Genomic DNA, 13,821 nt, shown 5'->3' on the forward strand with positions numbered 1-13,821 from the left:
GCATCTTCATAAACTGGTCGGCCAAGGTCATTAACTTGGATTTGGCAGGCTAAACAGTTGACCAAGGTAATTAACTTGGATTTGGTTAACTGGGTGTGTCGGTAAAATGACAAAAAGTTAAAAAATTTGAAAATTTGGAAAAAGTGCAATTTCAAACGAAATAACTATTTCGCACGAAATAGCCATTTCGCTTGAAAATGAGATTTTGCTTGAAAACATTGATTTCGCTTGAACTTGATTTCGTTTGAAAAGTCCTCAATGCCTATTTCACACGAAATAAGGTTGTCTATATAAAGGGGTCTGATTTCGTATGAACGGACCATTATTCTCATTTCGTTTCAAACCCTCTGCCTAGGCGATTTCAAACGAAACACCATCACTTCGATTTTAAGCCGTTATTCTGCCCGATTTGTTGCTTGTAATCTGATTTTAGTTGGTTTACACAACTATAATAATGGGAAAGGTGCGATATTATGTTGATTAAACCAAGATTTAACTATTTTTGTTTGAACGATGATGAACATGGACTTCATGTTTAGCTCTAGGGTTTATCAGTGTGTAAAAATGATCGATTAACACATCCATGGACTCGGAATATGTTATAGATCTTGTCTAGGGTTCCAATTTGAGGTTGCTGACATGTTTCCGTATGAAATCGGTAGATCTGAAACTTTGGACTTAGATCTAGGGTGTTTATGTGGTCTAAAATATGAATAAAACACACCCTCATGCTCGGAATTTGATATAGAACAAACCCATATAATCAATTTCATCATCTGATCATGTTGTGTTCAAACTGTAACTTTGCCATTTTCAAATGAAACGACAAGGTATTTCGCACGAAATAACACCTTGATGAAAATGTCAATTTCACACGAAATAGCTATTTCGTTTGAAGTTGATTTCGTTTGAAATCATGCTATTTCGTTTGAAGTTGTTTTCACGTGAAATCAGGCTATTCCGTTTGAAATGTTATTCCGTGTGAAACAATCATTTCGTTTGAACTGTTGATTTCGTTTGAATATATGATTTCGCATGAAATGGGATTTCGTTTGAATGATTTGTTTATGTTGAAAATTTTCAAAGTGTTTAATTTTCTGTTTATTTTGTATTTTTCAGGCTTCTAATGTGCAGTTCGATCCATTGCACAACATCTGTTGTGTTTACGATAAGGAGATACCAAAGATGGCTGAATTCACAGGGATTCTAGAGTTCATGGAAAGGTTTCCGATTCAGAAAGCTTTAACAAATCAACATCTTGTATTTCGGTCACACATTGAACGACTCTGGAAAAATGCAACATATGACGAAGAACACAAAACGATAAATTCAATTGTGAGCTTGAATGACGAAGACAAACCGATCATTATCACAGAGCAGTTAGTACGTGAGGTGATAAACTTTCCGGACGATGAAAACTCTCCAACAAAGTTCCCAGAGAGGATGGTCAAAGGTTGCATGTTGCGGATGGGTTACAATGGTCCACTAAACAAGGCCAACTACTTGAAAGCGTGTTTTCCAAAGTCTTACAAGTTTGTTATACATTCAGTATTGCATGCACTCAGTCACCGAAAAGGAGGTTATGATGTGATGCGGGATTATCAGATGAATATGGTGACGGCACTTGTTCTAAACAAGAAGTAGAACTTTTCAAAGATTGTGTTCCATTACATGGTAGAGAATATTACTTCGAAAAGCAAGACTTGGGTTTATCCATGATTTGTTCAAATGATGTTAGATCACGCTTATCCTGATTTGGAGAGAGATGAAAAGAATGATTTGTTGGAGTTATTCCACATGGATAATGAGTCTTTGAAACAATTGGCCAGATATCACCCAAACCATCCAGAGCCATCAACAAAAGCTGAATTCTTTGGGTTCATCAAAGACAAAAATTACCAAGATCTAGATCCGATTGATCATCAGAAGTGGAGGAATGACAAAGAAATGAAAGAAGCAAGTTATGCTGATGAGTTGAAAATGCTTGAAAGCTTCAAAGAAACAAGAAATGAGTGGTTTCTGAAGGAAGAGGAAAAGAAAAGAAGCAGGAAGACAACTCCAAAAGTTCAAGTAGAGGAGGGTTCATCATCTCAGCCAAAGAAAAAGCGTCAAAAGAAAAGTGTTGAGACTATGCTTGTAGATGAATCAGATAAAGAATATGAAGCTGAAGCTAAAGCAGAAGTTAATGTTGAAGGAGATGTCCGTTTGTCTCCTGAATCTGCAAAGTTTTTGAAATCTCTTAATGAGTATAATGCTGAACCAGAAAAGACAGCTGGTGATGAAGAAGTTGATGATGTAGATAAAAGCTCATCAAGCTCGTCTGAAGAAGAAATTGATGAAACAGAACGTGCGAAGAGAATTAGAGCTGAGATTGAAAAAGAGAAACAACTAAAGAGAAAAAGGAGAGAGGATAAAGATGATGAATTGTACAATCCATCCCCTGAGCATGTTATAGAATCTCAGACACCTCCATCATCTGGTGGTAGAAAGAAAGCAAGCGCAAGAAAGAGAGTTGTTACTCCAAAGGCAGCAAAGAGTTTGAAAGTTCTGTTGAAGAAGAAACCAATCCAAAAACCGAGTAAACCACCATCACCTCCACCAGAACCACAACAACAACCATCACAATTCATTCACCACTTCATCAATCACCACCAAGACAACCATCTCCAATCCAATCACCACCACATGAACAACCTGTTGTTACGTCACAACAAATCTTTCAAACACCACCATCCACACAACCACCTGTCCAAACTACACCTGGTTCTTCTGGTTACAAAACATTTCCAAATGTTCCGGAGGGTATTACTCTTGAAGAAATTGGAGATTTCGGTTTTGTCAATGATGAACAAGTGAAAAAGTTGGAAAAGAAAGTGGAAGAAGTGTTGATTGAGAACAAGAAGTTGTTGGATCATGAGAAGAAACTAGAGAAGCGTGTAAAGATTGTGGAAGCTGAAAATTCCTCATTGATGAAGAAAGTTGAAGCTGATCAGGCAGAGATTGATATTCTTAAAGTGAAAGTTGCTGAGTTAGAGGAAGAGAAAGCACGTAGAGATGAGCAGAACAAGTACTTCGAGTTAAAGAACAAAGAATTGGAAGCTGCTAAAGCAATGAAAGAACACGAGATATACATGATGAATAAAGTGTTAGAAAACTAGCTTGGAAAGTCAGTTGAGCAGAGATTTGAAGAGATTGAAGTTGAAGAGGTTAGAGCTCGACATCAAGCTGAGATTGATGCTGCCATGAAAAATAAAGGAAAGGCTGTTGAAGGTGTTAGTGAAATTTCTGAAAGATCAATTGTTCCATCTTCTGTTTCTGAATCACCTATTCAGAATCCTCGTCCAATATCTGTTGTTTCCGGTATTTTTGAGGAAGACGTGTTGATTGATGATGTTATTGATGATGAGGAAGAGATCGAGGAGGATGATGATGAAGAGGATGATAATGAAGACAAGACAGATGATGCAGACGATGTATTCTCTGCTAGCAGCCATAGTGATGATGATGATGACGATGGTCAAGCGGCACAGGTATTAAAGTTACAGAAGCGTCAAATGAAGAGAATGTCGAAGATTATCTTCATGACGATGTGAATGAAGAGCCTGAGGATGTTACAGGAGAGGGGGAGAACGTTGATGAACAGAACGTTGATAAAAGAGAAAAGTTTATTTTGCGTCTAGAGCCTGAAGTTGAAGAAGGAGAAATCAGGCATACTTACACCATGAACGATATTATTGAGATGACGCGTATTGATGATCCTAACATCAAGTTTGACTTTGAAGAAGATTTGAATGCATTTGATATGAATCAGCAGCCTGAGTATCAGTACAAGTATGTTGAGGAAGCTGATAACTATGATCGAGTTGAGGTTGAAGACTGCAGCGATGAAGAAAATACGAATGTTGATACTTCAAAATTTCCAACGCTGGTTGAGTTTTTCAGTCATGAGAACGTCGATGAGTTGAGAAGGAAAGTTGCAGAATGTTTGAAAGATAAAAACTTTGATTGGACGACGAAATATGCACAGCGCGAAGAACGCAAGAAGTGGTTTAGAAAGAATACTGAAAGAAAATTCAAACGTCCACTCAAATTTTATAAGAGAGATAGAGAAGTATCACTTGGTGACATTATCAGCTGGGGATTTCTGCCACAAGTTAATGTGTATGATGTTCGATGAGAATTTGGAGTACAGCATTTTGAGTATATACAAGATATCATGTCCCTACCTTGGTGGGATGTTGAAGAGTTATCGAAAGTTAGAACTCTGGATTATCCTGTAAGAAAGCATGATGTACCCATCTGGGGTTTGATGAAATTTGAAGCCTTCAGAGGATTCAAACACTGGAAACCTCACTATCCAAAGAAAGTGAGGAGGGTGAATCCAGTGACTGGAAATGAAGAAACAATCCTGAAGATAAAGAAGCCTAAAGTGATTAAGAATATTCCAGTGCCGAAAATGGAGCAGGATTTTCATACAGGATTCTTGTATTTGTTGTACAGCTGTTTGACTATTGAGGCTGTGATCACCTACAGAGTTGAAAATGAAGTTAGATACATTCATGTGTATGATCCTTTGTGGTTGGTGAACTGCTCGGCAAAAGACATTGAATGCTTGTTTGTTAACAAGATTGGATTTAAAGTTGAAGATAGAGACCAGGCAATGCAATTTCAGAAGGTTGTTTCCATCTGCTTCCAAAAAGGAATCAATGCTGAAAGTAAATGGTCATCTAAGTGGCGAGTGATTGAGAAAGAGGAAGCGTTGAAGGCTGAGAAGGAAAGAAAAGCTCGTGAAGATAAAGATAACATGCTAAGGCATACAGTTGTGCAAAGAATGGCTGTTGACGAAAAGAAAAGAGTTGAAGAGAATGAGAAGCTTAGGAAGTTGTTGTTGAAAAAGCCTAAGCCGAGGGAAGAAAAGTTCAAGTCGTTGTGAAGAAAGCGCTGAAGATCTAACTGAAGACTCCGGCAATATCCAAGGGGTAGTTTTTTGGTGCATAATGTCTATAGCCTACGTCTAAAGTCTAGGTCATGTCGGTAGTTTGTATAGGGGTCAAAATGTAAAGTTTATGTATGTTAGAAGTGATTTCGCACGAAATTGCATGTTGTGATTTCGCACGAAATAGCATGTTGCTATTTCGCACGAAATCAAGTTATGGTATTTCGTACGAAATAGCATATGGCTATTTCGTGTGAAATCATCTGCCTATATATAGGCATGTGGTGCTTCTCATTTGGTACGAAATCAGTTGTGGTGTAACGAAGTGCTGCCCAATTTTCACCATGTAATCAAGTCAAATATCAATGAGAAGCTTGTTTTAAGTATCATACTCTGTTTCTACACCTTTCTATCACTGATTCTAGGTTGTTTGACTGTTTCCGCCTTTCAAACAGCTTTGTGTTGACTCTGAACGACTCATATAGGTCGCAAAACGATCCTACAGGACTGCTTCTCCTGAAGACTCGGACTAAGCGGTTGAGAAGAGAACCTTGAAGCCGCAAAGAAGGGGTCTCCAACGTTCAAAGGGGAATATTTGAAGCATCCCTCATTTTTAGGATAGTTTGTTATTTCTTTTACTATATAAAGGAATGATCGGATCAATAGGTAGACACAATTGTTCACGCACACTTCTGCTCTCTACTAGCTGCAATCACTCGCAACACTTACACTTACACTCGAATCTCATTGTAACACTTAGTTGATCCGTATCATATCCTGCACTGTATCCTGAAGTTTGAAGTAATAAGAAGAACAAGGCAGCTGTGGTTGTCAGCTCCCGAGGTTTTGTGCCGACAATCTAGATTGATCAAGGGCTTTCCTCGTATATCTCATGTCACCCTTTACTTTTTTGCTCATTGTTTGATTGTTGATATAGCTCGATATTCTGAGCTATATCCTGAAAACTGTTTTTGTAAACGATATAATCAGAATATTTTTAACACACATTGTTAGCACACTACCTCACTTAACTAATTTGATCACTAAATTGCTTCGGTAATTTTTTACCAAAACAATTTGGCGCCCACCATGGGGTAAGTGGTGCTAAAAACTTTTTTAAAATCATTAATTGGTTTTCTATTTTCAAAACTTTTTGCACAACTATTGTCCATGGCCTCAAAATCAAACATGAGCTCTTCTACCATGTCTGCTACAACTTCTGCAACAGTTGGTTCAGTGCTTCCACCACCTCCAAGGACACAAGCTTCTTCACAGGCTCAAACTCCCCCAAGGAGGACCGAAACTCACACAACTCGGGATATTATCCCTACTCAGAATGTTCAAGGATCTGCCGCTTCAGGGAGAACCCCTATTATGGCTTCTAATGATGAAATTCTAACTTTTTGGAAGTATACAGGATCAAATGAAGCAACAGCAGGAGACCAACCAAATGTTGATAAGAGAAATATAACTCCTGAAATCCAGTTCGAACAGGCCTGTTGAGGATACTGTCACTCCTTTGCAACCTAGAGCACTGAACTTCAGCTCGGTAGTATATACTGAGGATAATTGGGGCAACATTGTACTGAGTCATCCCTAGAGTCATAATCGTGAAATACCTTCATCGGTCAGGGTATCAACTGTGAGAGGATCAGGATATGCTCCAGGATATGGCCAGAATCCTCAGGCTGGTAACGTGTCTAATAATACTAATACTCTTGCTACTAACGGTATTGGATCTTTGCAGGATACAGGTGTGACATCGGCACTTTCCAGGGAGCTTCAGAAGTTGAAGGACATGATATCCGGTGTACCTGGGGTGGTCCAGCCAATTCCAGAGGTGTCCTAGGATAGCCACATGATATCCCGGTTTGCATATCCTATATGTGATGCTGATATCCCAAAAAGATTTCAAACCCCCAACATGAAGCTCTATGACGGAACCACGGATCCTGAAGAGCATGTTGCTCAGTATAGGGAAAGGATGGAGATTAACCCTATCCCTCCGGATCTCAAGGAAGCATGCCTCTGCAAGGGTTTTGGTTCTACTCTATCAGGATCAGCCTTAAAATGGCTCCTAAACGTTCCACCTCATTCAATTACATCATTTGCTCACTTTGTTAATTTATTCAATAGTCAATTTGCTTGCAGTCGAAATTTTGAGGAATTAAGCAGTGATCTCTACAGGATAACTCAAGGTCCACAAGAATCCTAAAGGGATTATGTGAACAAGTTTAGCAGGGAGTCCTTAGATATCCCACATCTTTATGTTGCTACAGCTGTGCAGGCTTTCAAAATGGGATTGCAAAAGGATTCTCAATTTTATCAGGATCTTGTGATGAATCCTTGCAGGAACCTGGATGAAGCTCGAAATAGGGCCTTGAGATATATTAGACTGGAAGACGACAAGAAAATGCAAGAGAGGATGAATTCATCCTCAACATATGAATCAGCTAACAGGAAGTCAGAATCCTCATATAAACCATATCGTTCTAAGCCATATGGCAGGAATAATAACAAGAAAGTGAATACTGTTGAGGATGAGGATCCTAAGGAGTATCCTGAATTGTCAGAATATTGTTTTTCTGTTAATATACCTGAACTAATGTATGCTATGCAGGGTTTGGGAGATAAAGCGAGGTGGCCTAGGAAGAACCAACAAAAAGCCGATTGGAAGGATAAATCCAAATGGTGTGCCTTCCATGAGGATTTTGGACATGTTATGGAAGATTGCATAGCCTTGAGAAAGGAAATAAGCTACCTGCTAAGCAAAGGATATCTGAAGGATCTTCTGGGAAGAAAGAAAAATAAGGGTTAGGATACTAAGAAGGATCCTGAACAAGCAGCATCACCTCCCGCCGACGCCAAGATAATTAACTTTTTTTCAGGAGGATCCAACATCTGTGGAACCTCTTACTCTGAAGTAAAAAGACATGCAAAGGAAGCTAAGGCAGAACGGGGAGATAAGCCAACCAGGATGACAACCCTCACAACTGATAAAGTGATAACGTTTGACAGTGATGACAGGGATACTGTCCAGGATCCCCACCATGATGGTTTGGTAATAACTTTATATATTGCTAATCATTTTGTACGCAGGATACTGGTGGATAGTTGCAGCTCCGTCAACATTATTCAACTAGAAACGCTAAACAGGATGAATATTTCCCCGATGGAGATCACTTCAAAATCCACTGTACTTGTCGGGTTCAGTGGAGAGGCCAAGAATATTATGGGAGAAATAAAGCTGCCAGTATATGTTGAAGGAGTCAACTCAATGCAACTTTTCTGTGTCATGGACTCCTTATCCTGCTATAATATCATATTGGGCAGGCCATGGATCCATGACATTGTAGGATCGGATTCTGACCCGAACGAGTCAATCAGAGGAGTTTGATCAGATACAGGTGCGGAAAACAAGTACCTGACGTAGAAACAGCTAGATATTCTCTTAAATCTCTTTTCTGATTAATCTCTTTTGTGGTATATATAGGTGAGTAGGTCCCCTTATACGGCATGCCGTATAAGGAAACCTATCAGGTTCGCTTATATGGACATGTCGTATAAGGGGACCTACTCACCTATATATACCACAAAAGAGGACCTCATTTGTAACTTTCCGGATTCCATACCGAGGTGCTGCCGGTGTGAGAACTGAATGTAAAAGCTGTCAAATTAATCAGAAAAGAGATTTAAGAAGATATCTAGCTGTTTCTACGTCAGGTACTTGTTTTCCGCACTTGTATCTGATCAAACTCCTCTGATTGACTCGTTCGGGTCAGAATCCGATCCTACAAGTGGTATCAGAGCTTCAGGAGGAGGAGTTCTATTGAAATTTGCTGGATTTCGTCACATATTCTTACTTCTACACCTTTTTCTTCGTCAGACCGAGTTTTCACGGTCCGTTTCAGCTGATTTTTGGATATGTTGTGCGTATATACCTGATCTACAACCCTACCAAGTTTCAGATCGAAACTCCTAGCCGTTTAGGAGAAATCGAGGTTTTTCGGTTCGTTTTCGCGTCAAACAAACAGGTCCGCTCGTAAGATCTTTGACAGGTTCGCTTATAGGGTAAAAAAGGGGTTCGCTTTTTCGTCATTTTTGTAGGATCGTATTCTGACCCAAATGAGTCATTCAGAGGCTTTCTCCTTGATTTCAGGTGCGGAATAACAAGAAACTAAGGTAGAAACAACAGGCAAATCACTTTTAACTACTTGTTTATTGATTTCAAACGTTTACAGATCGAATCTCGCACCGGCAGGACTTCGGTACGATTTCCACCCAATTGTTCCAACTGAGATCGCCTTTTGGACTATATATAGAGTGCTGGGACCGCTTATTGGACATGGTCCAATGAGCGGTCCATGTTGTTGACACTAAAGCGGTCCAACACACAAGCCATATTAGCGGTCCAAGCTGGTTTGCCGTTCGAGCGGTCCAAACATGTCCGCTCGAGCGGTCCAAACTCTTAATGGTCCAATGAGCGATCCATGAACCTAAATTTGACTCTAAGAGCGACCCAACTATCTAAAACCTATACAATCTCACTATTTCTCGTATTTCGAGCCCAGATCTAACGTTCTAAGACAATGACTCGATACAAGACGTAATCAGCAGATGTAGTGCACCAACAGACTCCCCCTCAGATGTTGATGGAGTCGACTATCGAGTCACAAAAATGCTATCTTCAGTTCTTCAGTCTTGATCAGTCTTCGGGCTTCTCTTTCTTTGTCATTCTATCAATCTTCAGGAACTCAGCCTGGAATCAAATTTTCTTCAAGAATTTCTTCTTGGAATCATATGCTCTGATACCAATTGTAGGATCGTATTCTGACCCAAATGAGTCGTTCAGAGGCTTTCTCCTTGATTTCAAGTGCGGAATAACAAGAAACTAAGGTAGAAACAACAGGCAAATCACTTTTAACTACTTGTTTATTGATTTCAAACGTTTACAGATCGAATCTCGCACCGGCAGGACTTCGGTACGATTTCCACCCAATTGTTCCAACTGAGATCGCCTTTTGGACTATATATAGAGTGCTGGGACCGCTTATTGGACATGGTCCAATGAGCGGTCCATGTTGTTGACACTAAAGCGGTCCAACACACAAGCCATATTAGCGGTCCAAGTTGGTTTGCCGTTCGAGCGGTCCAAACATGTCCGCTCGAGCGGTCCAAACTCTTAATGGTCCAATGAGCGATCCATGAACCTAAATTTGACTCTAAGAGCGACCCAACTATCTAAAACCTATACAATCTCACTATTTCTCGTATTTCGAGCCCAGATCTAACGTTCTAAGACAATGACTCGATACAAGACGTAATCAGCAGATGTAGTGCACCAACAGACTCCCCCTCAGATGTTGATGGAGTCGACTATCGAGTCACAAAAATGCTATCTTCAGTTCTTCAGTCTTGATCAGTCTTCGGGCTTCTCTTTCTTTGTCATTCTATCAATCTTCAGGAACTCAGCCTGGAATCAAATTTTCTTCAAGAATTTCTTCTTGGAATCATATGCCTGGATCATTCTCTGGCTCTAACTTTCATCAGACTCCCCCTATCATCATGCTGGGATCTCTGTCTGGAAATCGTTATCACCATTGAAATCAACTCCTGGCTTTCTCTGTTTAAGCTCTCCTCTGGTTCTGATGTGTCTCCTGGCTATTCGTAGCAACAGGATCAGAAACCTGCAAAACTCAACCATACTATTACAAACTAATACAATTTGCAATTCAACTTAATGAATCAACAAATCATAAAAGAAGAATTATGAAGATCAAACTGTAGGTTACCATTCAACTTATTCATCAAGTTAATGAACCAAATTTGCATTTCAAATCTTCACAATTTAACATACTCTCTCAAACCACAAGTTCAACATGTTTAGCACTTGAAATGTCAAATATCAGTTCTTCACACTCTGTTGTCGAAAATCTTTTTGTAATTTTTCAAATATCAAACAAAAATACAATATTTTTGGATTTTTGAATTTATAGAAAAACATAAATGAACACTATTTTTGAGAGATTGTGCAAGAGGATCATATCGGTTTTTTAGACATATCACCAACACCGTTGATCTTGATTAATCAGCAAATGTTAAAAACAAATTTACTTCTGATTGTCAGTATTGTTGTCCACTTAAACCTCTACACAAATTTTCAATTGATTCAAGATACGTATTTAATGTATTAGCACTTAAACTTATTTGAGTGTCCCACCTCTTGAATATACTCCCGTATCCAGATCCCAATATTCTGATCTACAGGTAAGTATAACTACAAATGATATCTGTATATAAATTAGGGGAAAAAATGCGAGAACTGAGGGATCTCAGGTCAGAACTTCCGTTCAGCAGAGAGATATCAGCTTCGACTTAGCAGTGGGTCCCCTTTAGAGGATCTTTTCAGCTACAACAACTGATCATCAATTTTATTGTCTAATCAGCTGAGGGCTTTATGCTATGTTTCAAGCATATGAAGAAAGTATTAGCCAGGGACTAGGTCAGAACTACCGTTCAGCAGAAGTCCCGGAATAATACCCCAGACATCATTTGAGTACAAGAACCTAGTATTCCAGAATAAGAAACCTTTCAGACGAGATTTCAGGGGTTACCTATATATCCAAGTAGTGTTCCCCACAAAATAAGTAAGTTTTGATTTTATGTTTATATCTCGAATACAATCTACTAACTGTGTGAAGCCTACTGACACATCATTAGTAAGACTTGTTTAAAAACAATTTTGTCTTTACAAATCTCTAGCATGCTGTGATAGTCCACCAATGTACTATCATCTCCTCTTTTTGCAACAAAACTCATTTTCATTTTTCAATTTTTTTTAAAATTTTAATACTCCCCCTAAAATCAAAATATGTTTCAATTTTGATTTTCTGAAGAAAAATATTGAAAACAAATTATACAAGAAACTTGACAACATTATGTGAATTACCTCAATTCACCATTCTCGTGCAAAAACAATCAGAACTCCCCCTCACAACAAACTATTTTCCCATAATGATTTCAAAACACTTAAGTTTGTTTCAATCAAAATGGTTTTTCCGGAAAAATTAGTTTGTGTTCAAACCATTTGTAGATTCGGGGTTATCTCTTCATCTTGTTTTCTTCAAACATTTTAAAGATTTATCATTTCTAGTTTGATCATAAACCATCAGTAGAAAATCAAGTACAAATTAATGTCCCTGATTTACCACTTATGAAGCCAAAAATCACCAAAGTGAAATTTCTCAAGAAATGTGCCGATACATGATCCACGATACCATCTTGGGATCTCCGGCAAGTCAGGTTTTTCTATTTAAACAATTTCACCCAAGCCTGACTGACCTTGGGTGATTTTGAATTCTTGCTCAACAATGGTGGAAAATTTGCATCATCCATTGCTAAACTAGAATTCTCAACTTTTACCTCAACCAATGGCTCCTCTGGTTTTACCATACCAGAATCATTGCCTGAAGGTGGCTTGTCTGACTTTGATCTGTCAGATTCATCGCCGACCTTTTCCTTCTTCTTCCCTCTCTGTTCTGTCCTCAGATTTGTATCTGATGAATTCGTCTTGCTTGTTTTTGCGGCTGAGGGAATCGATTCATCAGAACTTTCAATCTTTTTGTTCGGTGAACCCGAGGACAAAATCTTCTCGAGATATTCTCTCACTTTCTTCCTCTTCTTCCTCAGTCGGTCTTTCTGCCCCTGAGAAAGTTTAACTTTCGTCTCTAGAACTTTCGGTTATTGAACTTTTGGTTCTCGAACTTTTAGTTCTTCGGGCTTGACCTTGACTGGAATTCTTGCCACTTTCTGAGACATAACCCTTGATCTTTCATTCGATCTCCTTGGGCAATCTCGGGCAATGTGACCTTTGATGTTGCAATTAAAGCACCTCCTGGTCTCATATCTCCAGTACTGGCAATTAACAGCAATGTGTCCATGATAGCCGCAGCTGTAACACATTCTGTTATCGTACCAGTTATCACCGTTGTACCAAACACTCAAGTCGTAACACTGTTTGGCCTGGTGATATTCCTTCCTCATCTTTGTTGGATTTGACGCTTTAGCACTATGATCTGTCCTGCACCCAGCAATTTTTGAATTTTTAAGTTTTAAATCTTTTGATTTTTGATTGTGATTGGATGATTGAACTGATGAGATTTTTTCTCCATTTTTAATCTTTTGTTTCTGTTTTACAATCTTCTTCACAGGTTTCTGCTTAGAGCATTCTCCCTTTTCAGTCGAGTGTAAAACAGTTTTCTGAAAATTTTCTTTTAACTTCAAAAGTTTCTCCTTTTTCTTAATTTCAGCATCAGATTTTGTCTCAGATTCATCTGCTGAATAAAATTCCTCATTTTCATCATCAGTTTTCTCATCATAATCTTCAATCTTTTCACTTATAGGCATAGAATTGAGTGGTTTTGGACAGGGAAAACTCAAACTGTCAGATTTAGTCACAAAACCTTTCAATTTCTTCTCAAGTTCATCAATTTTGTTCCTCGAATTCTCAGCTTCACTTTCAAGCTGAGATATTCTCCCAAAATGAGACTTGATAGTTTTCTCATTCTCAATCTTCAAATTTTCAAGAACAGATTTTTCATTCATCAAAACTTTTATCTGTTCCTGAAATTTTGATTCATTCGCTTTTAGGTTTTTGTTTTCCAATTTTATCCAGAAATCTTCATTTTCAGATGATTTCTGTTTGTTTTCAAAAACCTTTTCATTTTCTTTCAAACCTTTGTTCTCTAATGTCAAACTGTTCACACTATCCAACAGTTTAACATTTTCGGCTTTCAGCTTCTCACAAATACTCTGAACTATAAGAATCTGTTTTTCAGCAGTATGCTTCTCGTGTTTCAACTTTTTGACTTCAGATGTCAAACTTT

General features: G+C 38.6%; 1 protein-coding gene across 1 annotated transcript; it reads left to right on the forward strand.

Annotated features, from left to right (window-relative positions):
- The first annotated feature begins 3,242 nt into the window (after window positions 1–3,242).
- On the forward strand, window positions 3,243–4,177 carry LOC110894870 (acidic leucine-rich nuclear phosphoprotein 32-related protein-like). Its single transcript, XM_022142105.1, has 2 exons — window positions 3,243–3,530; window positions 3,602–4,177. The coding sequence occupies exons 1-2, from the start codon at window positions 3,243–3,245 to the stop codon at window positions 4,175–4,177; spliced, it is 864 nt and encodes a 287-aa protein (XP_021997797.1).
- The last annotated feature ends 9,644 nt before the right edge of the window (window positions 4,178–13,821 follow it).

This window comes from Helianthus annuus, chromosome 2 (assembly GCF_002127325.2).
Source record: "Helianthus annuus cultivar XRQ/B chromosome 2, HanXRQr2.0-SUNRISE, whole genome shotgun sequence".
In the NCBI taxonomy this organism is placed as follows: Eukaryota; Viridiplantae; Streptophyta; class Magnoliopsida; order Asterales; family Asteraceae; genus Helianthus; species Helianthus annuus.